Raw genomic sequence first — 27,174 nt, 5'->3', positions numbered from 1 at the left:
TTCAAGGTGAATGGAAATTAGGATTTGGGAAAATAAAGCAGTTAAAAGAGAAAATCGGTTTAAAAAGGAAAGTATAAATTTCACTTAAACTAGATTTATTAACTAGGTTGTTAAAGAAAGACACAGTACACTCCAAGGTTAATTTGCAAGGTTACCTTTTTCACCCCGCATTCAGCTCTATGTGGGAATTAATTTAAATTATTCAAAATATGACTAAGGACTTAGGCAAGACAGAAATTGATGGAAGACTTGTGCTAACACTACGAAATCAAGGAACAGAGGATTCAGACTATCTTAAACAAGTTATCAGGGTATTGATGGGATTACTAAGAGAGTGGAACAAAGACAAGGTATCAATATAGGGTATACTATGTGTTACTATGTGATGGGGAAATACTCGCAATCAGCGTTCAAGTTTGGGATTTGGGACAGCCAACCGGGTTTCTGGACTCAAAGGATCTGGTCACCACAGCAGACTCTCCTGGCAGAAGACAGCTGGGCAAAGATCTGGTCATGGCACAGCAACGCCTCAGCTGGATAGAGCGGGTAGGAGGGCAAGCAGGCGGCACTGGAGAATCCCAAAGCGGGCTCAGCCACCTTTCTTCTTTCTCCCTGAATTTAGTGGGATTTTGTTATGGGGTTTAGTTCTGAAGGGTGGTTCTGTCGGATCTATGTGATCACTGCGCCGGCCGAAAATGCCAACTTTTTGTTTTAACCCTTTACACCACATATATATGTGGGGGGAGCCCCCCCACCCCCCCCCCCAATATTAATATTATACTCTAAACCCCCCACATATATATATATGGTGTAAGGGAGGGGTTAAAAAGAAAAAGAAAAGTCGGCATTTTTGGCCGTCGCAGTTCCCAGGTCGACATTTTGTACGATTCCGTTCTGCCTGGATAAGAGGGCCTGAACCAACTATCCCTTTCCTGGCAGTGAAGTTTGGAATCTGCAGGGTGGGTCTGGAATCAGCAGGATGAATATGAAGTGTCTGTATACACAGCAGCTGGAAAATTCAGAAGAGTGTCCTTTGTCTCTGTGAGCTCCCACTTTTTATAAGGCGGGTGACATCACAGGATTATACGGTGGGGCAGGCTTAGACTGGGCATGCCTCTAACAACTGGATTGGTCAGGGGTGATTGTTACCGCCTTGCTGTCAGCCGGTTGGGTTTCAGGGGCATGACATCAGATTTATGATGTGTGCTTTACAATGTATAGGATCATCCCACAGTTACTTTTGCTAAAACCAGTTATGGCACAAACATGCACCTTTTTACAGTTGTGGCACTTTTGAAACCTACATAGGCAGATTACATATTTCACACATAGCATGGCAGTCCAACTCCCAAGTTTGTTGGACTTTGTTTCGTCCTCCTAATAATCTTTCGTGATTTTCAGTGGGAAATATTTCACTTACAATTCTATAACTTTACACATGTGTACATGTTATCATAAGGCATGTTAGTATTGAATTTCAAAGTGGCACCATTAACACTTTCCTCAGAATATCCAATGTTCTGCCATTTCCGTCCTAAATATGCTAGTGAAGGCTACCACATCTTAATTTAAAGCCACAAAAATTGCATTTAAACTGTGAAACGTTCACATTACTGCGTTGTCCAGTAGCAGAAAAACTCAGTTTTTACACAAATTAAGTCATCGAATGTCAGTAAAGCATGTACTTTCCACTCAGGTGTCAACGCAACACAGTGTTGAACTCCAGATAATAAAACAGGTGTCACTCTTCTTCGAATCCTTTCCAGTAAATGGACATTAAAGGACACAGGTCAGTCCTTTGTTTTCTGAAATCAAATTAGTCACTAAAACACACAAGATGGGAATAGAGTCATAACTGCCATGGATTTATCTTGTTTATTTACAGAATTGAAATTGGAAAATATCCCTGATGAAGGGCTAGGCCCGAAACGCGTCGTACAGATTTACGATTTGGAAGATATTGATTTACATTGACAGTGAAATGAAATTTTATTTTCCTATGTACAGAAAATCACAATTATAGATTGAAATTGTTTAGTTGTAAAGCATTTAAATGAAATTATGCTCGTTTGAAAATCAATCTTGTTAAACTTTGGTTTCAATTACAAATGCATATTCTTTTGAAAAATATATATATATTTATTGAAATGTGTCCTTTGTGGCATCTCTAATTGAATTCAATTAAGACTGTTTCTGATCTGTAGACAATTAATGAACAGTGACGACTGACATTAGTTAGACAAAAGTGTGCCTGTCTTAGCCCACCTTTTTTTGAGGTGGACCATCCGACTTTCATATGTTATATAGGTCTTGTGGCCGAGACCCACACGGGAGCACCTAAATTCCAACACTAAAAACTAAAATAATCTAAGATTATACTTACGAACTAATTACTCTGAGTGCACCGCTACACCACTGGTTCACTAATTCTGCTGGGATGTCACTTTCAAATGTGGCCTTCTTGCATCAATTTTCTGAATCTTTCCAAAGACCCAGTCATGCTTCCAATGCACACACATCTATCAAAATAAAGATCCCTTGAAACTGACAAATGCACAGAGAGATAGGGTTTCTTTTGAAGAGTTTATCTGGGATATTTTCTAGCAAAAAGTCAAGCATTTTTCCATACGACTGAGAGTAAAGTTGTTTGTGATTTCACAGATTTTTCCTGACAGCTTGTCATTCAGTGAGAAATGCTATCTTTAGCTGGGGCACAACCTGAATATGGCTGGGCATAGCTGGGTCTCACTGGACCAAGACTGTGTACTGTTGAACAGATGAAAAAGAGCATCAGGGCAGCATCATTTTAAATGTAAAATATTTCCTTTTTCAATGGAAAATTCTGTGCCAGCAGCAAAGCAGTGCTGCTTTTCAACTCTCTTCTTTGGTCCACATCATGAAACACACTGGCAGCCTTTCTTCGTGTGTTCCCGGTTCCATCTTGCCCCATATGTGCTTGGCAATGATAGCGCAGCCGTTATTTTGGTGACTGCAAACACAGTTCTAAGGCAAGGCGATAGTGCTCAACAGTGCCAGCGCAGCCATTTTGCTGGTAACTGCTGCAGTGCAGATTGGTGATGGAGGGGAATTCTGCTGGGTGGGTAAATGTACCCCACAGTTTGCCCTATTCATGATTAAACCGTCATTCATTGCAGTCATCCTCTAGCAGTAACCCCTGATATATTTCACTTTGTCTCCCTTTCTATTTCTATAAGGTCTTGCATGACACTTGCCCGAGGGAGCCTCCTTTTGTGCTTTACATATCTTTGTTTCCTTTCTTGATCTAAGGTGTCTTAAAGGGGATATCGCATATATATCCTTGTTGTTACAACTGCTTCTCTCCTCAGGTTCATACCTGTTCACTGGTGATACCACTTTATGACGGTTTTTACTGCCTTTTCGTCTCCTTGTTACGAGTTGTGTGTACCACTTTATTAAACGTTCTTGATTGCATGTCGTCACAAGCGAACCTTAAACTTGTATTCCTCTTGTCCACGGCGTGGGAGCCTACTTGGGCTTTCTGATGGTCCCGGGTAAATGTCCCCGGGCGTCGCTGTTCATGTAATGCTCACCTGATTCCCACAGAGGCGCCGACCTGTTCTGGACTGCTATGACCTCTTCTAAGGTGATGCACAGGAATCGGAAGACGGACTGGACCGGACTCCCAAACCTCGCCTGTCTGGCCCGTAGAAGAATCCTTCTGTAGATGGAAAAGGGGATTAACTGTCTTCTGGATAATGTGTTGGATTCCCCCCTTCTCCCTCTCACACTCCTCGAACCCCCTCCGCGATTCCCCGGAGAGTCTCACCTTAGAGTCTGAAAGGACGAGCTCTCCATCCTGCTTCCGATGCAGGGCCGCGTTGATTCCCAGTTACTTTACTGGATCTCGGGTTTGGTGAGTATTCAACTCCGCTTGACTTTTCCGATATGAGGCCGTAAGTATTCAGTTGCAAAAGTTCAAGCCTTAATTGTCCGTTGACCTTTCCTCTATTTCAGATGCAGGATGATGAATCCGCGTAGAGGAATGGATTCGCCGAATGTAAACTCTGGTGAGTCTTTTTGATGGATGGTTCCCTTATTGATCTTGCTTTCACCTACTAATGCGTGTGTCTTTTTCCTCTTAGGGGCCGGGGTACGGAAGTGCCAAAGAAGCGGCGCCGACCCAAGGTGAGGAAAGATTGTCCCAACAATAATCATGTAAGTCTTAAGGTGGAAGAATCAGGCCTTCCTCAATCTGTTCCTTCGCTCACCTTTGTTTTGTCTCTTTTTCTCCTTAGGCGCTGAAAGGCGACGGATGGTGCCAATGGTCGCTGAAGAGCCCGAGGGCGCCTCGTGAAGGTGAGTGGAACGCGGCGCTGCAGCGAGCGATGCGATGCGCTTCTAAGAATAATGTCTTTTCTCAGGATCGTTGGAGTGATGGTTCCGGACTCCAGATGGAGGTAGGTAAAGTTCAATTATTCACCTTTCTCTCCTTTCCTTCCTTTTCAGGTGTCCCAGGTTGCAGGCGGGCGTGGCTGGAGCCAGGATGCAGGAGCAGACACAGTGAGTGTCCAGCTGCTAGATGCAGAACAACGCGAAGCGTGAGCTGCTGTCTGGGTGTGGTTTAAATAGCCCTCAAAGTAGTTCCAGGTAAGTATTCTCCCTCAGCCACGCCCGAGTGGTAAAATAGTCCCATAGGTAAAATAGTCCCTTTCAGACCTCAAGGAGGTCTGGATCCGGCAGCATTATCTGCATCAGGTAAGTCCATCCAAGCACTCCCATAATGAGCCTGGCGCCTATGGTGCCAGGACTGATGCCTTCCGTGAGCCTGGCGCCAAAGGCGCCAGGACAATATCCAAAGAGCCCCTATAAGGGGTTGCTGGGTCCCTCCCTGGGGACATGATGTCTGCTTTCGGGGACGCTGGGCCTGAACTGGCTTCCCGGGAGTAGGCATCATGACAGTACATTATCCTCCAGGTAGTCACCCCTGGTAGTTACCTTCACGCTTCCACCTTCAGTTGGTCCTGGAGGTTCTTCGCCGTGCCGGTTCATCTAGTGGGTAATATGTGGATGATCTTTTTGAGGTAATTTTAGGGCTGGTAACCCTAATGTTCGCGTGTCTTGGTCACTCTCTGATGTTGCTGGATCATATATTGGATCTTCAGGTTCTGAACATGTTACATCCAGATCCTCCTGCTCCGAGATTGTGTATGTTGATAATTCCATCAGTTCTGCTACAGTTATTTCCTCTTTGTCTTTGATCTGGTGAGATGTGTCCATCTCAAGTATCTCTGCTGGAATCTGGGACAGTTTATTTTTGTTTATGTTCAATGTGTTGTCCATACTTGATTTTGTGGGGACGTTTACGTTCGGTAGAGTGTTATTTTTGATGATGGCCTTACTTCAGTTCGATTTATATTTTATTTGTGGCATTTTGGTTTTCTTAGCTTGATTTGTCCTATCTTCCATCCCACTTCTCATCTTTTTCAGTTGTTCTTGTGTGTCTCCGTCTCCACTTCCTGCTGCAGTTACTGTTTCTTTTGGAATCATTTTAGGCCTGGTGAAAAGTCCACAGATTTTCTGTGTATGGTTGGAATTAATCTCTGATACTGCTCTCGTTTCAGTTACTGTATTTGTATCATCCGTTAACAGATCAGGGATCAGTTTTGTTCCTCTTTTCTCTTCAGGTGTGGGCTTCCTTCTAGATGGTATAGGTTCCCCATTCTGATCGTCATTGTTCTCCTCAATTGCGGTTTTGGTGTATAACATCTTGATCAACTGGTGCACAGTTTGATGGAATTTGAGGCTCAAACACATCACCTTCCTGGATGCCCTGATCCTCACGATTTACCAGAGGTCTTGCTAGGATTCCTTTCACTTCAGTTTGTGTCGCCATAGACAATGAAGGCTTGGGGACAACTACTTCTATCTGCTACATTTTGGTCATGTCAAATGCTCAAGACATAACTTGTTTTTCCTGGATGATGGGATCTAATATCGTATGGAGTAGAGTCACCACTTTCATTCTACTTTTGTCTAGGTCATGTTGGACTCCTGTCATGAAACCCTCTACGTATATCATCTCGGAATGCAGCATTTCGAGCATCGTAGTCTGATCTTTTAGTTTAGCGTGCCCATTTGCTCATAGAGTTTCATGAATGGTGCTAGTATCGATGTCAAGGTTGAAATGACTGCAAATCTGTCTCTTTTGATGGACCTGCCGAGTTACACATTTGGACACTTTCGGCATTAGTTTCTTCGTTTGCGTTCCTGTTATGGTAGTGGTTGGTTTTGTTCTATCCATCTCACCTGAGTGTTCGGGTGGGTCCCATCCCCCTCTTTTTAGCGGGCCCTTTCAGTTTCTTTGGTCGTTCGTCGTTAAGGGCCATTGGTCAATCCTTGCTAACTTAGCCGTGGGACCCCCTGTCAATGAACTCCCAATGTGCTTCATTTATTGGGTGTTCTGAGCTGAACGGGTGGTCTATTGTCTATAATATCTTTGCTTCCTCTGGTGTTTGTATTGTTTCCTTCTGTCTGTCCAGTCTCCCCACTGTGGAGCTATGTTTACATTCATCCGCCTGTTCCACCACCAGGGAGGTTTCTAGTAAGAGTTGATCTGAAACTTCACTGCCCGCTGCACCTGCGTCCGCACATGCTGACTGTGTGTGGACAAAATACTGTATCTTCCAGGAAGGCTGTTTTCAGGTCTTGGTAGAAAAAGCACCTTTCATTCAAGTACTCCTGTGGTTTTAGGCCCATGAGTTTCCATACGTTTGTCACTGACATCGTAGTTTGAGTTTTGCTGCTTTGTATGCTCAAATATTTCTGATTACAGCTGTTTCTTCTATGCTGTGACAGCTGAAAGCTTTCCCCCTACCAGATTGTGAACCATTCAATTGGAATGCTGTTGTGGCCGGCTGTCGCCCAGTGAAATTCATTTTCCATGCACTGGATTTTACCCAGCTATTTCTCTCTTTCATTCCACCTGGTGTTATGGGTTTGTTTGTGCCCTTGCCCTCTCCATTCTCAGCCTCTGCACTTTAGTCGGCAGCCCTGCCCTTCACACTGTCTCCGCTGGCTCAGCTGTCACTGAAGTCATTGGTGTGTGTTCTAGTTTCACATGCTCATCCACCGTGTCAACCCCTTTGACTACGCCCCCCCTTTCCTCCACAGAGGGGGTGGGACTCAACGTTCAGCGGGCAGGGGTATGAGCTAATAACGTGTGTGTCCGAGTATATAGCACTCTTTACTTGCAAACAGGCTTGGCTTACCTTTTCTGGCATAGCCGAACAGCTTGTATTGTTGCAGCCGGTAATAGATAGGTTCTCTGCGTCCTTCGATGGCTCTGTGATCTCTCTCCTGCTGTTCTTCCGGGATACCGCCATCAAACTCTGTCCTACTCCTTCCTGCCCAGACTGCCTCGACTGCGCCACCTCTGCGCACAGCTCCGCGACGCCACCTGTGAGCACAGCTGCGTGACCGCTCCGCGTTGCGGCTGTGCCTATGAAGAGTCTCCTCCTTCAATGGTGTAAAACTGGTGAAAAGACTCTCACTCCAATCTCTGGCCAGAAACACAATTCAGCAGCTTCTGTCACCTCGAATGTGCCACCTTTTAATAATTGTTGATTTTGATTTTGATATATTTATAACGTGCTCCAAACGGACTGAACCGTATAGTGGCACAGGTGAAATTTATGCTCAAGCTGATAAAAAAATTAGAATTCATAGATGTATCTGGCACAGAAATGGCACTCCAACCATAACTAAGAATGAGATATTATTTAAACAGGAACGTTTTGAGTGCTTTACGAAATTTAAGCAGAGTGTCAAGGTTCCTAATCTCCCTAGGTAATCTATTCCAAAGTCTTGGACCATATACCGAGAATCTTCTGTGATGGTAAACTTCTGGGCGGTTGATAATTCCAGAGTTTATCCTTCAGGTAATCCGGTGCCAGGTTATTCAAACATTTGAATACCAGACAAGCTATTTCAAATTTTATCCGGTCTTCAACTGATAACCAGTGGATAAGTCGGCGAGAGGGAGAGACATGAGAACTTTTCTTTAGTCCATAAATCAACCTCACTGCTGCGTTCTGCGCTCTTTGCAGTCTACTAAGTTGTTTTTTTCGGAATGCCCACCAATTGACTATTGCAAACCTGTCTGTAATCTTCTTTTGGAATATACGGGAGGGTTTGCCGAAGAAGCCTCAGGGAGTAAAATATGGCTTTCACCTTAGCTCCAACATGGCTTTCACTACCCACATTTTCTTACCAAATACAGCCAAGATTCTTGACTTTGGAGGAAAATGTAAGTTCAATTCCTAAAAGTTTTGGAAGTGGTTGATTTTTTATAGTAGCCATTAAATGCTCCGGGCCAAACAAGATGACCTCTGTCTTAGTGGCGTTAAGTTGGAGTTGATTGGAAGCCATCCAATCACTAACTTCCTGAAGACGCTCACCAATCTTGGCAAATGTTTCCCTGACCTGTCTATTGTGATGAAAATCTGAGTATCGTCAGCATAAGACTGGAAACTAATTCCATGACGTCTCAGAATTTCCATAAGCAGTGGGAGCTATGAATTAAAAAGAAGTGGTGACCGTGAGGACCCGTGGGGAACCCCGCAATCCACCACACTGGGGGCTGATGTAAAAGCCCCCAGTTTGACATATTGTTGGCGATTCTCCAGAAAGGACCTAAACCACTGAATTGCCTGTTCTGAGACTTTTCCAACAGACCTCAATCTTTCCAGCAGAGACTCATGATTAACCGTATCGAAGGCGGCTGACAGGTCAAGCATCACTAAAAGCAAAAGCCTGCCCTGATCAGCCACCATCAACAGCTCGTCATAGACTGTTAACAACACTGTCTCCGTACCAAATGTTGGACGGAAAACAGACTGCAGTGGGTCAAGAAGGGATTCCTCTTCAGCAAACACCTGTAGTTGTTGAGTCACCACCTTCTTCAATATTTACCCTGGCCAGGGAATACCCTGTGAGTTCCAGGGAACAAACAAGCATTATCCAAAGCCAAGAGTGGTACAAGCATTGTCCAAAGCCAATATTTGCACAAGCATTGTCCCAAGTCAAGAGTAGTGCAAGCATTGCCTAATGTCCAGATTTGTAAATGCATTGCCAAAAGCCAAACAAGACTAATAGTAAGACATATATTTAAGTCAATGTGGCCAACGGGAAAAGAAGGGGTGAATGCAATTGTTCTCAAATGTAAAGCTTGTTGATTGTGATTGTTCCATACAGCTGGTATACAATCTCACATTGCCAAAGCCAAAAGGAGGAAAAGTGGAATCACATCCCTCAGGGTTTTGGGTTACTGGTGTTGCAGAAAGACGAGTAGCAAAGAAGCTACCTTTCTGGAAGTTCAATGTTTAGAAGAAGAGTGGCTTGCTTACATGAATATGTTAAAAGCACTAATGTGAATCTTGTATTTTCTGAAAAGTTGTTGAAAGTCCTAAAACTACAAACTGCTGAAGCTGTTGTGAACCTTTGGTTGTTGTCAGTAGATCTAGAACTTTAGAAGCACTGTTGTTTGTGGAAAACTATCGGACTGGCGAGTAAGACCTGCATGGTGAACAATTGTAGAAGCAGGCCTGGTATGAGAGTGAACCAGTAAGAAGTTATACTGCTGTGATGTTGGTGTTGAAAGGAGAGCTAAGAAAAGCTGATAACAAGTTGTGTTACTTTGGATCTTATTAGTTGTGGCAAATCATCCTGACCAAGAATATCCTTGATGCTATTTGATGGACTAAAATATCCATTCAAGGAAGAAGAGGAATCTTTATTTTGTTGGACATTGGGTTATTTGAACTTTCTTTTGACAAGTTGAAGGTGCAAAAAACTAAAGTGGAAATAATTACAAACCCAGATTTCCTTGTTTCTTTTTGTTGAACATTGGACCTGAATCCAACTTAAAACCTGGGGAGGGAAGTGGACCCAGGTTACATAAAGAGATTGTGAATCTATTACCAATGCAGTTGTTGTAAATTGCCATTTACTTTCTTGTGTATTTTATGTACAAGTGTGGGGGTCAGATATTTTCTGTTAGAGTTTTCTTTATCTTATGTTGGGCAGGTAAATCCTCGTCAGGGTGATTTAATAAAATGGCATTTATTGAGAAATCATCTAAAAATAGCCTGCTTCATATTTCTGACCCCTCACAATATCTTGGACAAAACATGGTTATCCGGGGCTCAACATGCAGAAAACACTGATCCAGTTATTTTCTTAATTATCATAAAGAGTGTGATATTAGTAAATTGTGTGGTTGGTAGTGCCAGTGTACTTCACCTCTTGTCTTTTATTTCCTGAAGAAGTCTCACAGCAGTATCACCCCAGAGGAACTCCCGGATGAGGAGTGCAATAGAAAAGCTACACTGCTGATGTTGGCATCCATGATCATGTGCTGCAGCCCCATTTGTGAAAAGCAGGCTCTGTTTGCCATTTGCCAGTCTGTCAAGGAAAATGGACTCGAGACACAGCTCATCAAAAAGGCAAGTATCCTATAATGGCAAATCCAGTGTGTGGTTTAACTGCCCTACTTCAGTAAAATGTTACTAAATATGGTATTTGATTTTTTTTTCTATTTGTTATTTTAAACTTGTATGCATATCTATCTTAACTTAACATGCCATGTTCTTTCATTGGAGTTACAAACAGTTTAAGTGTTAAGGATCTTGTGATGAACCAGGAGTGAGACGTGGACACAGAGGAGTGCCGGTGGTTGTTAGAATTTTTCAAATAATAAGAGGGTTGGAAATGCCTTGCTGTCCCTGCTCTAGGAGGTATTTCACTACCTCAACCAAAACGAACGGTCTGTCTGATGTCAAGATGTCCATAGCAAAATGTCCTGTGTCCAAAATCCTATTCTGGCCCTCACATTCTAAAATTAACTCTAAGGTGCTAATGGTAATATCTTTGACTTGAAAAGTGCACAAATGTTCAAGTTAACAAAGCGTACAACTCCAACAAAAAGGCTTGCACTTAGATGGTGCTCCCTCTTCCTGATATTTGCAATTTTACTTCACAGACTTGACTACGCCTGGTATACTCTCCTGCCTGGACTTCCTTACACAGTTCACTCCATTCACAATACCAAGGGTATGTGTCTCCCTTAAAATTCTGTCTCACGAAAACACATTGTGTTAGTCTCCTGCCAGGTTCTTTAGTCACACAATGTGGGTCTGAGTCCCAGTCTCGCAAATGCCTGGTTTCCCCTCCTACCAGGACTTTGTTAAAAAAGAATTTCAAGTGTAAATTCCTATTAAACTGTAGGTTCGACCCTCTCCTAATCAATTTTGCAGGGCATGCCGTCCCCTGTCCCACAGTGCGCGGTACTTGCTGTGAATTTCCCGCTGTCCCATCTTCCCCAGCTGGGCACACTGGATATGTGTGGCTGCTTCAGCATCCTTCGCGAGCTTCCGTGTTTGCTGCAACACTCCGGTAGTTCGGGAGAGTGTCCTGTCCTTTCTTGGCTCTTTGGTTGGCTTCCGCAGTCCTGTGACAGCATTCCGCTGTCAATGCCTCTGAAGCTCAATGGCTCTGGTTCTGCCTTTTCTCCTTCTTGTTGGGACAGACAGACCCCCTGTGTTGCGCAGCACTCGATCTGCTCCTCTCCTCTGCGGGCCTCGCATGCAGCTGGGCTCTCTCCAAGCCGTTTCTCTTTCCAACGAGAGCCGCCTGCTCCTGTTAGCTTCTCCGGCTACATCAACCGTTGGGTTGGGGATTTAAAGATCCTGCCAAATTGCCACTCCTTCCAACAACTAGAGTGCGGTGTGGGCTTTTGTGTTCTAGTGATCTTCATAACTCCATTCCTCCTCCTCGTGCCAGTATTTTTAAATGTATATATATGTATATATATATATATATATATATATATATATATATATATATATATATGATTGATGGTCAGGGTCAGCATTGGGTAGGGGCTGCCATCCCCTGGCACATGATATGATAGGTTATTTATAACGCGCTTAATACTCAGAGGTTTCTAAGCATGGACCCAGGGATCGAACCTGTGTTGCTCCGTATCGTCTTGCTTCCAAGGTGAGCCTGTTGCCGCTGAGATATCCTCCCGGGACATGAGAGGCTACCTCTGGGATTGGAGTCATTACATCATTAGATTCCTCACTATGTCCATTCCCAACATAGCTAACATGCTGTTCAGTTTGTTAACTGATGATTTTATATTGTATGGTTTGACTGATCGAATAAGGGTGGTTCCCAAACGCACTTGTATTTTTATTTCAGTCCTGGTAGCAAATCTGCTGCTTGCTCACTTAGAAATCTGATTTTCCCAATTGCTTTCAATGGTTTCAGTCTCAAATAGCGGAGCACACAATGGTAACAGGGAATTTTTGAAAGGTGTCTTGTTTATGGATTAACTGATGTGAACACAATATCAGAAAGATATAGCTTCATTAATATGTTTACATTTTAAAGACAGGGTAAAAGATAAGTGGACGAGTGATAAGGGAAGGAAAGAAAAGAAGAAATGGTCTATAAGCTTTTATGTAGTTTCTGCTTTGTATTTTTGTCACGTTTAATTTTGCAATATATTCCTTGCAATCCAATAAAGCATTGCAGAGTGCCTTCAGATTCAAGGAGACACTGTACTTGTACTATCAATCTGTTCTTTTTGTCTATCTTTAAACTACAATCAAGGTGATCTGTGATGCCCTTAAAATTTTTGGTGATGGCCATCCTTGCCTCCTGGTTCTCCTTGACCTCTCAGCAACATTTGACACGGTAGATCACTGACAATCTACATTGCTGCATGGGGATCTGCGAGATCATCCTCAGCTGGTTCAAATCATATCTTGCTAATTGCCACTAGTTAGTACAAATGGATTTCTCCAGATCACCAACTCTACCCATGTCCTGTGGAGTGCCACAGGGATCCACCCTCTTCCCTGTGATCTTCAGTCTTTACATGGAAGCACTTGGAACCCTCCTTGTCCCATACAACATCCACATCCACCAATACACAATGAAACACAGCTATACCTTATGATATCCTCCATTGAAGACCTGCACAGGCTCAAGGTCTGCCTCTCAGTGGTCCAGTCATGGATGTCCAGTGCTTACCTGAAGCTCAACCGCTGCAAGACTGAATTCCTACTACTGACTAACAACAGCGAACACCCAGACCTGGCTCGCTGATATGCACCTTGAGGGCTTCACTCCCCAGCTGGCCGCCTGCATCAAGTCTCTTGGGTTCGACATTGACAGACACCTCTCCTTCGAACAGCACATAGCAAGGAAGACACAAACTGCTTGGTAACAACTTTCTCTCCTGCAAAAAATCAAACCCTTTTTCTCCAGCATTGGATCTTTCATAGATTCAGATGCTTGAATATTCCCTGTCGTCAGACTGGAATCCTCAGTGATTTAAATAATTATTTTTTTTAAAAAAAAGATATATATATACATTATTTCCATAGAAATACAATGTAGATTGCCCATTAAGGCCTATGAGCCATTCAATTGTGTAGTCCCTCCACCTCACTTTGCTCCTTTATAGCCCTAACCCATGAGGTGGCAGGGTTTAAGCTCTGCCCCAGTCGGCCATCTTCAGATTTTTCAACGCACTCTAATAGACTAGAGGGAATCCTCAGCTCTCTGAGCTTTTGTTTTTTTTCATTGTTAGCTTTAATCTTTTTTCTCAAAAAACATCTCTATCATGATCTCCTGATCAAGTTATGCCTACACAGTGTTTCTGGGCTCAGAAAACATTGGTTTTCATTCGAAATTCATTGAGTGAATCTCCTCTTCACACCGTTTCAGAGGAACAAACTGCCAAAAACCTTCCCTTTTCAGGGACTGTGTTAAATGCCAGAAGAAGCTTGTCTACATGAAAGACCCTCATGAACAGTGCATATACTGCCTCTATCCTCATATCACATTCATGAATGTGATATTTCTCCAGCATGGGGTCTGGCATGGATTCACATGCTCATGAATATTCCCCGTCGTCAGGCTGGGAATCCTCGGTAAAGAAAAAACCAGTATCAGTTTCGTTTCTGATCTGTCTTTCGTAGTAATAACCAATCCCTGGTCTCTGCGTCATACTGACCACAGCCAATGACTGCCCTCTACCTAAGCACCGCCTCTGGCAGCCATCTTCAGATTTTTACCGCACGTTCATGTGTTGGGATCCTCGTGTTATTGCTCTCGAGCGTTAGTGCTATTTTTTTCACGTTTTTTCTCAAAAACTTCGTTTTTTCGGTCAAAAGAGCCTCAAGCTCCACCGACTCTCCATCCGATCAACGGGGACCCGTGTCGGATTCGTCTGCGCCCCTCAAGGGTGAAGATTTCGTCGAGCTACGCTTTTGGAGGACATGGTCATGGCCCAGGAGAAGGGAAGCTCGACGCCCGGAAAGCTGTTCAGGGTCTGCCCTGGATGCCAGCTGCAGAACATCTTCAAGGAGGACGAACACTCTTTTTGTCTTTACTGCCTACATGAGGACAAGACGCACGTGGAGAAGGACTGTGCGTTTTGCGGCAACATGTCGGAGCGGACCATGAAGGACCGCCATCAACGTCTCGCCAACTGGCTGGAAGGGAAGAGCCCGTCCGGCGAGAAGAAGAGGAAGAAATCCGAGCGGTCTTCTAAGACCTTTGAGGACGCCCCGCCGACGGGGGTCCAACATAAGGCCAAGCACCGCGAGTCCGCTGGCACCGGGAGCGCCGAACGGTCGGGCTCTACGGGCGCCAGGCTGGGCGCACCCTCCCCGGCACCATCAACCACGAGCCAACGCTCTGGGTCGGGTAAGAGGAAGGCCGAGCACCCGGCGAGGCTCCTGGAGAGGCCCCGGTCGAGCTCGAAGGTGGAGGGGGAGCGAGGCAGTGTCCCCCCCTCAAGGATAAGGCGGTGAGCGCACCTAAGGTGGTGAAGGCCTTAATCCATCCGGCCAAGCCCTCTATCGAAACTGTCGCGGCGGCCCTGGCTCAGCCTGTGGAGGCTACACCAGTGGTGGCGACCTCGGGGCTCAGAGTCTCCCTGCCACCTCGGAGGGAGTCCTCTTTTTTGCCCATCGATAGGACCCCCGTGAAATCCCCCGTGGGGAAGAAAAAGGGGGGGCAGGGCGTCGTCGTAGATTCGGCCTCAACCTCGGAGGAGGAGCTGGTCGAGGTCTTAAGCCACGGCCTCGGCGTGGAAGAAGACCGGCCCGTCGGGATGGATCCCGACGCAGGTGACGACGACATCGTCGAGGGTACCGACGGGGCCCCTGATCGCCCGTCGGATTCCCCTCTGCCAGCGCCGCGAGACAACTCGGCGGCCATTTTGTTGGCTATACAGTCCTTATGCTCAGAGATAAGGACGAGACTACCGTTGCCGACGGAACCTCTCCCGTCGGGGGACCCAGAACCGGGACCTTCTGGTGTTCCCCCTACCAAGAAAAGAAGGATCCACCCTCTGCCTCCTTTTCAGCCGTCGCGCCCCTTCCAGCCCTCCTCCCCGTCCACCCGAGGGGATGATACGGGGACTGACACGGCAGCGACGGGTACGGACGACGAGGTATATGACGAGGATGTACCGTCGTCGCCTCCCACCAGGGCTTCTCCGCCCGACGAGATTGGATCGTTCCACTCCATTATCACCAGGGCATCCGAGCTTTTCCAACTCTGCCCTGAGGAGAAGAAGAAGGAAGGTTTCCTTTATCAGCGGCGCGAGGCCAAGAGGAAGACGGTCCTCGCAGTGCCCCTATTGGACGACATTTGGGATGAGGGCCTCACCCTCCTCAAGAACCCTTCCACGACGCCAGCTAGAAGAGACCGGTACGAGAAAAAGTACCGGGTCCCGGACACGGCCCCCCTGTGCCTCCGGGCGCAGCCTACCCCGGACTCCGTCGTCTCCGCGGCGGCCAGGAAAAAAGCGGGGGGGGGTGCGGCCTCCACATCGACTTCCCCACCGGACAGCGAGGGAAAGAAATTGGACGCTATGGGACGCAGAGTCATCTCGTCTGCAGCGACGACGATTAAAGCGGCCAACGCCTTGGCTATCGTGGCCCGCTACGACAGGGAGCTCTGGTACAAACTGGCTCCCCTGCTGGACTTCTTGCCGGACGACAAGAGGGCAGAGGCCCTGGAGATCCTGCAGGAAGGTGAGGTGGCTTCGGACCACGCCATTACCGTTGCGACGGACATCGCCGACACTGGGTTCTGCCAGTTGGGCAACGGTGTTTGCCTTAGGCGGCGTGGATGGCTCAAGGCTACGGACTTCCGTCAAGACGTTCAGACCAGAGTCCTGGACATGCCCTTCGATGGGAACAACCTGTTTGGGAAAACAGTGGACGATTCCCTTCAGGCCATTAAAGCGGACACTGAGACGGCCCGGGCCCTTGGAGTTCTGCAACAACGACGGACGCCCTTTCGGAGCAGCGGAGGCAAGGGCGCCTCCAAAGGTTCCGGCGGCGGTTTCTCCACCTACCGTCAAGCGGCCCGCTCGTCGTCTCAGGAGGCCTACAGAGGACGAGGCAAGTCTGGCGGACCCCGCCGTCGTCGCCAAGGAGGTCAAGGCGGCAAAGCCTCGTCGAAGCAGGATTGAACCGGCCGTGGGGTCAGGCCCCCACCGAAGCACCCCGGTGGGAGGCTGGCTGGCGAGCTTCGTCAGCGTGTGGGAGTCCATCTCCACCGACCGTTGGGTGCTGGACGCCTTGGCCCGGGGCCACGCGCTCGAGTTTCAAAGAAGGTGTCCGCGCGTCCCCCCCGTGGCCAGGAAAGAACTTCACGTCCCTCAACTTCTCCTAGAGGTAAAGGCGATGCTCAGGAAGGGCGCCATCGAACTCGTCCCAAAGAGGCTTCGGGGCTCCGGAGTTTACTCGAGATACTTCCTCGTGAAGAAGACGACGGGGGGATGGCGCCCCATCCTGGACCTGCGACGTCTGAACAAGTTCATCAAGGCGCAAAAGTTCCGGATGGTCACCCTCCAGCACGTCCTGGGTCAGCTGGAGGAAGGAGACTTCCTGTCGTCGCTGGATTTGGAGGATGCCAGTTCAAAGCCCTCCCCTTCGGACTACGGTCGGCACCCAGGGTGTTCACCAAGTGCCTCGCACCGGTGGCGGCGCAGCTGCGCCGCGAAGGGATCCACGTCTACCCCTACCTGGACGACTGGCTCATCCGAGCCAAGACGAGGGAGTTCGCCGTGGTTCACACGGCAAGGACCGTCCAACTTCTCACGGACTTGGGATTCTCCGTGAACTACGCCAAATCCCACCTGGTACCCGCGCAAGACGCTCTGTTTCTGGGAGCGAGGCTCAACACAGTGTCCCTTCTGGCCTCCCCGTCGGAGGAGAGGACCAGGACCATCCTGGGCAAGGTGCAGCGGATGTTGGTGGCCGACGCGGCCAAGGTGAGGTTAATCAAGTCCCTCCTCGGAATGATGTCTTCCTGCATCTACCTCATTCCCATGTGCAGGCTCCGGATGCGCCCGTTGCAGGAGTTCCTGGACGCGCGCTGGATCCAAACGACGGGCAGCTTCGAGGAAAGGATCACACTCGACGAGAGTTTCCGACGAGCGATCCGGTGGTGGGGCACCCGCGCGCATCTGACGGCGGGCATGGACTTCCAGACTCCAGCCCACCAGGAGACAGTGACCACGGATGCCTCCCTGGAAGGGTGGGGAGCGCACACCGAAAATCTGCACGCAAGAGGCCTTTGGCTCCCGACGGAGAAATCCCTACATATCAACGTCCTGGAGCTCCGTGCAGTGTTTTGGGCCCTCAGGTCCTTCCTTCCGTCCCTCAAGGGCAAGGTGGTGAGGATCTTCACCGACAACACCACCACCATGTTTTACATCAGGAAACAGGGCGGAACCAGGTCCCCAGCACTGTCCAAGGAGGCGCAGGACCTGTGGCATTGGGCCGTCGCCCAAAGGATATTTCTGGTGTCGTTTCATCTGGCAGGGATAAAAAACACCATCACCGACTCGCTCAGCAGGGAGCTGCGCTCGTGCCACGAGTGGGAGCTACGGCAGGATCTAGTGGATCGCCTCTTCCGACGGTGGGGCACACCCCAGATCGACCTGTTCGCGACGGCGACGAACTCCAAGTGCCTGAGGTTCGCCAGCAGGTTTCCCCAGGCGAGGAGCATGGGCGATGCTTTCTCGTTCCCCTGGGAGGGCCTGTTCCTCTACGTGTTCCCTCCTTTGCCGCTGCTAATCCGGCTCGTCAACCAGCTCAAGAGGTCACGGTCCAGGATGATCCTCGTCGCACCTGCGTGGCCGAGGCAGATATGGTTCCCGGACCTTCTGGACTTGTCAGCGTCCCCGCCAATCAAGCTGCCGGTGGACGCGGATCTACTCTCCAGGGAAGGAGGCGCCATCCTCCACCACGACCCGAAATCGCTGAACTTGCAGGCCTGGCTCCTGCAGCGCTAGAGTTTGGAGGATACGACATACCGGCCGACTGCAGAGAGGTTCTTGCAAAGGCCAGGGCGTCCTGGACTCTTAAATGCTACGGACACAAATGGAAGAGGTTCTCTGTCTGGTGCCACGCACAGAAGATTAACCCTCTACGGATTACGGCTCCCCAAGTACTGCAGTACCTGCTGACGCTGGCCAAAGCTGGACTGGCACACGCGTCCATCAAGATTCATCTTGCTGCGATCTCCCGATACACCAGAACCACGGGGCGGACGTCCTTGTGGTCTCATCGTCTGGTGAAAGAGTTCATGAAGGGACTGTTCAGATCGTTCCCGCCGGTGAAGGCTCCGGCCCCGGCGTGGGAGCTCAACGTGGTGCTGACCAAGCTCATGGGACCTCCGTTCGAGCCTCTGCACTCGGCTCTGTTGAAATTTCTGTCGTGGAAAACAGCGTTTCTTGTTGCCATCACCTCCGCACGAGTGGGGGAGATCCAGGCCCTTTCCTGCAAGGCCCCATACTTGACTTTTCACGACACGAGGGTAGTGCTCAGGACGCACCCCTCCTTCATGCCCAAGGTACCGTCGGACTTCCATCTCAACGAACCCTTGGTGTTGCCTGTGTTCTTCCCGTCGCCTTCGTCGCCGGCTGAGAGGACTTTGCACTCGCTGGATGTGGCTAGAGCGCTGAAGTTCTACGTAGACCGCACAAAGTGTTTTCGGAAGACGTCACAACTCTTTGTGAACTTTGGACCTGTCAATCAGGGGAAGGCTCTCTCGAAGGCTTCCATTTCCAGATGGCTCTCCGGCTGTATCATGTACTGTCACCGGTTGGCAAACCGACTGCTGCCTGGCCGTCCGAGAGCCCATTCCACCAGAGCGATCGCAGCTACCACGGCGTTCCTATCTGGTGTGCCCCTGCTGGACATATGCAGGGCTGCTACGTGGAGGTCGACGCACACCTTCACGAAATTCTACTGCGTCGACCGGGATTCCAGGGAGGAGTCCAGGGTCGGCCAAGCAGTGCTGCGCAACCTGTTCGCCTGAGGTGAGCCTGGTGAGGAGGTAAGATGCTTAATGTTGAGTTTGATGTAATGCTTAATGTTGAGCCTTTGCCACCTCCCGTGGTTGTGCATGTGTGTACTGCTATGTATTCTTTATTCATGAGTCATGTGAATCCATGCCAGACCCCATGCTGGAGAAGGAACAAGTCACTTACCTGTAACTGTTGTTCTCCAGCATGGGTCTGGCATGGATTCACATGCGAACCCTCCCGCCTACCCCTCTGCGGCTCTACTTGGTCATACTGCCACTTCACGTGCTTCCAAATCTGAAGATGGCTGCCAGAGGCGGTGCTTAGGTAGAGGGCAGTCATTGGCTGTGGTCAGTATGACGCAGAGACCAGTGATTGGTTATTACTACGAAAGACAGATCAGAAACGAAACTGATACTGGTTTTTTCTTTACCGAGGATTCCCAGCCTGACGACGGGGAATATTCATGAGCATGTGAATCCATGCCAGACCCATGCTGGAGAACAACAGTTACAGGTAAGTAACTTGTTCCTTATAAGACTTTTTCTAACAAAACTCTCCAGGACAGACATAGGCCCTCATTACAACACCGGCGCTAAACCATGGCGATATTAGCACCATGGTTGGTGCCGGTGTTGTAACGAGTCCGCCATGGTGAAATGGGGAAATAGCGCCCCATTCCAAGGTTGGCGGGGCGGTATTTCCCCATGGCCCTTCCCCATTCCCATTTTTGCCCCATAGGGCTCAATGGGCATGGGGAAGGCGGCAATTACGGTACCGCAAATTGTGGTACCGTAATTGCCTGCGAGGTCCCTTTGCGGGTCCCTACTTTAACGGCTGGTGTATACCAGCCGTTAAGGTCGGGTCCCGCAAAGGGACCTCGTAATTGGGCGCTAAGTGTTTAACGGCGCGGCAGCCTTTTACGGCGCCGTTAAACACTTAGCGCCAGGGTCCTAATGAGGGCCATAGACTCCTTCTACATTTGGAATTAAGAAAACACTCTTCCGATGAAGCATCGGCTAAGACAGCCCCTGTACTGTCTATGAAACCTTCAGAGAGCCAAACTTCAAAAAGAAGGACCTCCTCTGTGGAAACAGGTTCTTCTCCTTCACATAGGAGCAAAAAAAAAAAAGGTGGAGTTGACATCTTCCCTTGGTTCTGGAGACCAAAAGAGAAAGCACCCTGATGAGAAAACCTCCTCCAAAGGTAAGGAGACGTTTAAAAAAATTCTGAGGGGGCAATCGTTATCGAAAACGATGTCTACGAGCGGCACCGGCGATGAAGGCCCGTCGACGAGCAAGCCGTTAACAAAGCCTAAGACATCAACGCCGACACTCCAAACCTCGTCATCTACAACTAGGAAATCATCGTCGAAATCGGCCACAACTAAGCAATCGTCATGAAGGAATCTCACCACTCGTCAACAAAACTCTTGTCGACGGAGAAGGAGCATCATCGTCCACAAAGCAATCATCTTCCACAAAGTCCTTGTCAACGACACCCTCGTCGACGAAGCTACCAACTAAATCACAGTCGACGAAAACACATTTGACAACAATTAATCCCTCGTCGACAGAAAGGAATAAATCCAAGGCTCCGTCTACGCATACTTCAAGCACGCCGTCCAAGGAAAGCAAGCAATTCAAACCAATTGACACGGATCGCCACATCCCGCAAGCCCCCAATTTACCAATAGGAGCCCAACTGTCTCCCTTAAGAGAGAGTGCAGAACATTCGGACGTCATTCTACAGGAGGATTTTTCAGATTCCGAAATCATTCCTGAGCAACCGATTCTTACTCCCAAGGAGAACAGTCCTCCCAGGCATCCCACCACGGAGAAACCCGCAAACCCATACAATCCAGAACTCATGCTTTCAATGCAGAGGATCATTGACAAATGTAATAGGCGGCAGAGACAGAGGCATCGATCTGCTACACCAATGGAAATATCTCCTGTGAGGCAGATTTCGCCGCCCCATAATTCTCCAAGAAGTTCAACTAACAGGAGCAGACCTCGTAAGAGAGCACGCTCACCGGAACCTCCCCGCAGATCCGATCCAGGAGCAGAACGATCAGTGCTTCGCCGCCAAGGGTCTCCCCTCCAAGATCCCTGTGCCAAGAACAAGGTATCCCACAAGACCACCCACAAGGGAACCCATGATAGTTCCATCCACTGCATCGTTTCCAACTGCCAAGAAGATCCTTTCAGGGAATTTTCAGACCCTGAAGAAGGGGAGATTACCCAGGAGCCAGACACGCAAAGCGAGTGGGACGATTACATTGTAGAGAAGCCTAGGAAGGAGGACACCCCAGGTGTCAATTCACCACCTGACGATCTGGTTTCTTTTCATACCATAATTGGTCAGGCGGCAGACCTCTTTAACTTGCAAGTTGCATCAGAGGAGAACAAATCGGTCCTCTATGAGCATAGACATATGTAGAAGGACAGTCACTACAATTCCTCTTTTGGATACGATATGGGACACTGGAGCGAAGATTTTGGCTACACGAGTACACTTCTCGAGACCGGAAAAGAAGTATAAGGCACCGGACATGGCACCATTATGCCTAAGAGGGCATACTAAACCGGATTCAGTCATAACAGTTGCAGCCAGAAAAGGTTGGCTAACCCATCATCGCCCCTTTCAGCTCCACCTGACAAGGATGGGCGTAAATTAGAAGCGATGGGCAGGAGGGGAATAGTCTGCCTCTCTTACCATTAGAGCTGGAAACGCTCTTGCCATGACGGCACAGCTTGACCGTGAGCTGTGGCTCTGCATGTCCAAGTTGACCAAACACGTGCCTACGGAACTGCAAGAGGAAGCCTAAGCAATCATATCGGATGGTGAGGCTACCTCCGACCATATGATCGACGCGGCAGTGGACATAGCGGAGTCAGGTTTCAGACAAATGGTCCATGGTACAGTCTTGAAGAGACCAGCCTGGATGAAGGCTACAAACTTTAGACCAGAGTTTCAGGCACAGATATTAGAAATGCCCTTTGATGGACAAGACCTTTTTTGAAAAAAGATTGACGACCACCTCAGGGGGATAAAGGCAGACACCGATACAGCACGAGCCATCAGTTCCCTTAAAGACAAGGACAAAGATCGTAGATTCTTGCATTCCTTTCGAGGTGCACCTTCCAAATACAGGGGTTTCAGCCTCCCCTCCGTCAATCAAAAAACGTAGAGTAACACCTTTCAAGACAGATACCATCAGTGAACAAGCAGATACACCCAGAGAGGTAGACATGGCTCTAACCAGGCTAAAACCCAGATAAAGCTTAATTGGCAATTCCTCTCATGCTCTCCCACGACTCACCCCGGTGGGAGGAAGAGTAAGTCGTTTTTACCAAATTTGGCTAAGAATAACATCAAACAAGTGGGTGCTGCAGGTGGTTCGCGAAGGTCACACCATCAAATTTCTGGGGCAACATCCATTTCTTGCCCCCAGTCCAGGCAAAGTGCATTTTCTGAAGCAGGTCATGTTGGAGGTTCACAAGCTGCTCCTAAAAGCAGCTATAGAACCAGTGCCACACCATTAAATCGGAGGAGGATTCCATTCCCATTTTTTTCTGGTAAAGAAGAAAAATGGTCAGTGGGGACCGATTCTGGATTTGAGAGCTCTCAACAAATGTATCAAGCGCATCAAATTCAAGATGTCATCCCTTCAGAACGTTGTTCTGTGGCTCAACCAACACCCTTCCTGGCCACCCTCTACTCGGAAGATGCTTATTTCCACATTCCCATTCATCCTGCCCGCAGGCAATTCCTCAGGTTCGCAGTAGGGAAGTTACATTTTCAGTTCTGTGTCCTCCCATTCGGTCTAAAATAAGCGGCAAGAGCATTTACCAAATGCCTTGCACCAGTGGCAGCAAAGCTCAGAAGATCAAAAACTGAAGTCAATCGTCTAAATCGTATTTAGACGATTGGCTAATAAAGGCAAGCTCATTCAAACTTGCAAGCATAACAGTGGCGAAAACTATAAAACTCCTGGAAGAGTTAGGTTTCTCGATAAACAAGGAAAAATCCTGCGCCATTCCCAGCAAAACGGTTATTATCCTGGGTGCAGAACTCAACACCAATATTCCCAGAGTAAGACCGTCAGCAGACAAAATATCAGTGCAAATTCGTCTGGCTTCATGGTTCCAACGCAACGGGACAACCACTGTCCGCTCCCTCAAATCCCTTCTGGGCATGATGTCCTCATGTATATTCCTCATACCAAATTGCAGGCTTCACATGAGACCAATTCAGGAGACCCTGGACCGCCAATGGAAGCAGGCAGTCGGGTCATGGGAGGATACCATACAACTACTGGCAACTTTTCACAAGGCCCTCCTATGGTGGAGCACGTCTCAGAACCTGCTACAGGGAATGCCTTTTCCAGGCTCCAACTTCATCCCTTCTCTTCAGGACGGATGCGTCACTTTCGGGCTGGGGGGCGCACTTGGCAGATCTGCAAACAGAGGGCACAGTGTCCACCCAAGAATCCCAACTGCACACCAATGTTCTGGAGCACAGGGCAATACGGTGGGCGCTGACGGCCTTCCGACCGGTACTAGCAGGGCAGGCGGTGACCGTACAAACAGACAACACGACCTTGATGCATTACACGAACAAACAAGGGAAAAACGAGGTCAGAGTTGCTGTCTCAGGAAGCGCAAAAGCTATGGACCTGGGCTTTACATCACAAGGTCCACATCCAGGCAGAGCATCTACCGGGAGTGGACCATGTCCTGGCAGACAAGTTAAGCAGATACTATTCAGCATCCCATGAAGGGGAGCTAGACGAAGCAGAAGCCCTACAGATATTTCACTGTTGGGGGCATCCACAGATCGACCTTTTTGCCACCAAGGCCAACAGAAAATGCCACGGGTTTGCCTCCAGGTATCCAGAACACCTCTCGATGGGGGACGCCTTCTCGGTGGACTGACAGGCAGGTTCCTTTATGCCTTCCCTCCGATCCTGCTCGTAGCGAGAGTGCTAAGCAGACTGAAAGAACAGTTCTGCTCGATGATCCTAATGGCGCCGAATTGGGCTCGTCAGGTTTGGTACCCAACTCTGCATCCCCTGTCTCTATAGCCCCCGATTCGCCTCAAAGTTCATCAGAGCCTCTTAACGCAACAGAATCAGAAGGTTCTCCTCCACGACCAAGCGAGCCTATCGCTCCATGCTTGGTTCCTGATCAGCGTAAATTAATTAACCTGAATCTTCCTGCAGAATGTTGGGACATAATCAAGGCCTCTAGGGCCCCCTTCCACACGGACCACTTATATCCGAAAATTGACTTGTTTTACCAAGTGGTGTGAAACATCATCAGTGAACCCTCTTTCTGCATCCATCGATCAGATACTACCGTACCTGTTGCACCTGGCTAAGGCAGGGCCCTCCCTTTCATCCATCAAGGTGCATTTGTTCACCATATCGGCATGCACGACTAACCCAGGTCAATAATATTTGCATCAGAAATTCTTACCCAAGGTGCTGTCAGAAATTGCGCTCACCAAGCGCAGTTCTTCCAACATTCTTCATGAATCACACATCTGATGCAGAGAGATCATTACACTTGCTGAATGTGGCAAGGGTCCTAAAATTCTACATACAAAGATCTAAGGAGTTGCGCTCCTCGACTAGACTTCATCGCATTTGCTGGCCGTAGTAAAGGGCAGTACATTTCGAAGCAGAGTTTGGCGCATTGGGTTTTCCAATGTATCAGTCACTGCCATCAGTCTAAGGGCGATCCTATCGCCAGTCCTCCTTCAGCCCACTCCACCAGAGGGAAGGCAGCTTCGGTTGCATTTCACGCTGGAGTACCAACGAAAGACACCTGCAGAGCCGCAACCTGGAGCACTCTGCATACGTTCGGCAAGCACTACTGCCTGGCAGAAGATACCAGCAAAGAGTCAGCAGTTGGTCAAGCGGTTCTCCGCCATCTCTTTGCGTAAGGTAGGAGCAGCCGTCTCTTCCCGCCTTACCTGGTAATGTAACCTGTTACTTACTTTATAGTAAGGCGAGCAGAAGGATCTGCGTAATGTGCATAAGGTATGGGCATGGCCTAACTGCTTGGTATTCTATTCAGGCATCTTGAATCTATGAAAGATCCAATGCTGGAGATGTTTTAGTTACTTAACTGTAACTGTATTTCTCCAGCATTGGTATCTTTCATAGATTCACATGCACCCGCCCGCCTCCCCTGAGAAGCTGCTCCCCTTCCCAGCTGCCATCAATTCATGTAGTCTTCTACGGCTCAAAATCTGAAGATGGCTGACGGGGACGGAGCTTAAACCCTGCCACCTCATTGGTTAGGGCCATAAAGGACCAAAGTGAGGTGGAGGGACTACACAATTGAATGGCTCATAGGCCTTAATGGGCCATCTACATTGTATTTCTATGGAAATAATGTATATATATTACAATTTTTGTAATAATGATTTAAATCACAGAGGATTTCCAGTCTGACGACAGAATATTCAAACATGTGAAACTATGAAAGATACCAATGCTGGAGAAATAGAGTTACAGATAAGTAACTAAAACTTCTCAGTAAACCACTTCAGATCTGCTTTCCAACCTCTCCCATCTGGATGGTGGCAATGCCCTTTTTGAAGGCCTTCCAGCAACTACCCTGGTTCCCCTGAAATGTGTCCTGCATGCTGCAGCTCGACTCATCAAAAGGCTCTGCAAATTCGACCACATCACCCCTATCTTCATCGAACAGCACTGGCTCCTGCTGCAAGCCCGTTTCATCTTCAAATCCTGCTGCATCATCTACAAGGCTGTCGGCGTAAGGTCCCCAGGTTACCTCACTGAGGAACTCAGTATCTCTGTAGGTCTACGATTCACCAGAAGTAAGGACATGTGCAGACTTGAACTCCGCCGGTGCAGGAAGGAAAAAACAGAAGACCGTCCTTTTGTGGCTGCGCCCTAAGACTCTGGAACCTCCTCCCCATCAACATCCGACTCACCCCCTCGCTTCTTCAGTTCCGGAAGGAGCTCAAGACCCTCCTCTTCAAGGAATGGCTCCTCCCTAACACCTAGATCCATACACCATTCTCCCCACCTACCATGTGACTGGGTAATCTGATCCCCACTGTTTACTCCCCTCGTTACTTGTAGATCCATTAGTGACTACTGCCCTCCCTCCCCTGTTAGATCCCCAATCCCTCGTTTATCTGCTCCCTAACCTTATTGTTCCCCCTACGATAGTTAAGCACTCTGTTGCTTCCAGAAGCTAAGTCTGCGCTCAATAAATACCCTAATAATAATAAGCTGAGGACCATGCACCAATTTCATATCCTGTTCAGTTTAAGTTCTTTTGTTCTTTCACTGTATGTTTCTTAGTGGTCCATTGCAATTGAGAGTTTAGTTACGTAGTGTATTCATTCTTATTTTTATCTTGCCTGTTTCCCTCCATTTCTCCTCAGTCAGGTATGGCAAATATGCCTCCAGAGGAGGGATAAAGTACAAAAAAAAGATGACCTTGCCTCCCAGACAGTCACATTGTTGAGAAGGGCACTATTTGTCAGAAAATGTCATATACATGACTGAAAGACAAGGAAACCATAAGGCTTAGGCATAAGCATGTTTGATACTTTGACATTCCAAGACTCGTCTTGAGGCTTCAGCTGTAGGCCAATACCCTCAGAAAAGGCAAAAACGGTCTTTGTCTCTTGGCTTATGTGCTTGCTTTGACCTGCCTGTGCTCCCTCTTAGCCAACACCACTGTTAATACAACCACTGCTCTTTGATAGATGAAGCATTGAGAGTCTCAGCAGCTACT

The 27,174-nt window shown here is 48.1% G+C and overlaps 1 protein-coding gene across 2 annotated transcripts in view; it reads left to right on the top strand.

Annotated features, from left to right (window-relative positions):
- The window catches only part of ATM (ATM serine/threonine kinase), a 3,046,976-nt gene that overhangs the window by 1,339,543 nt on the left and 1,680,259 nt on the right, over nt 1–27,174 (top strand). For both annotated transcript variants that reach the window (XM_069640412.1, XM_069640413.1), the window contains one exon: nt 10,305–10,484. In XM_069640412.1, the coding sequence (XP_069496513.1) occupies nt 10,305–10,484 (180 nt within the window). The remainder of the gene's footprint in view (nt 1–10,304; nt 10,485–27,174) is intronic.

The sequence above is a fragment of the Ambystoma mexicanum genome, chromosome 7q (genome assembly GCF_040938575.1).
Source record: "Ambystoma mexicanum isolate Mex_15411 chromosome 7q, UKY_AmexF1_1, whole genome shotgun sequence".
Lineage (NCBI taxonomy): Eukaryota > Metazoa > Chordata > Amphibia > Caudata > Ambystomatidae > Ambystoma > Ambystoma mexicanum.
Note: the sequence above shows the minus strand (reverse complement) of the source record. Positions and strands in the feature narration are given on the sequence as shown.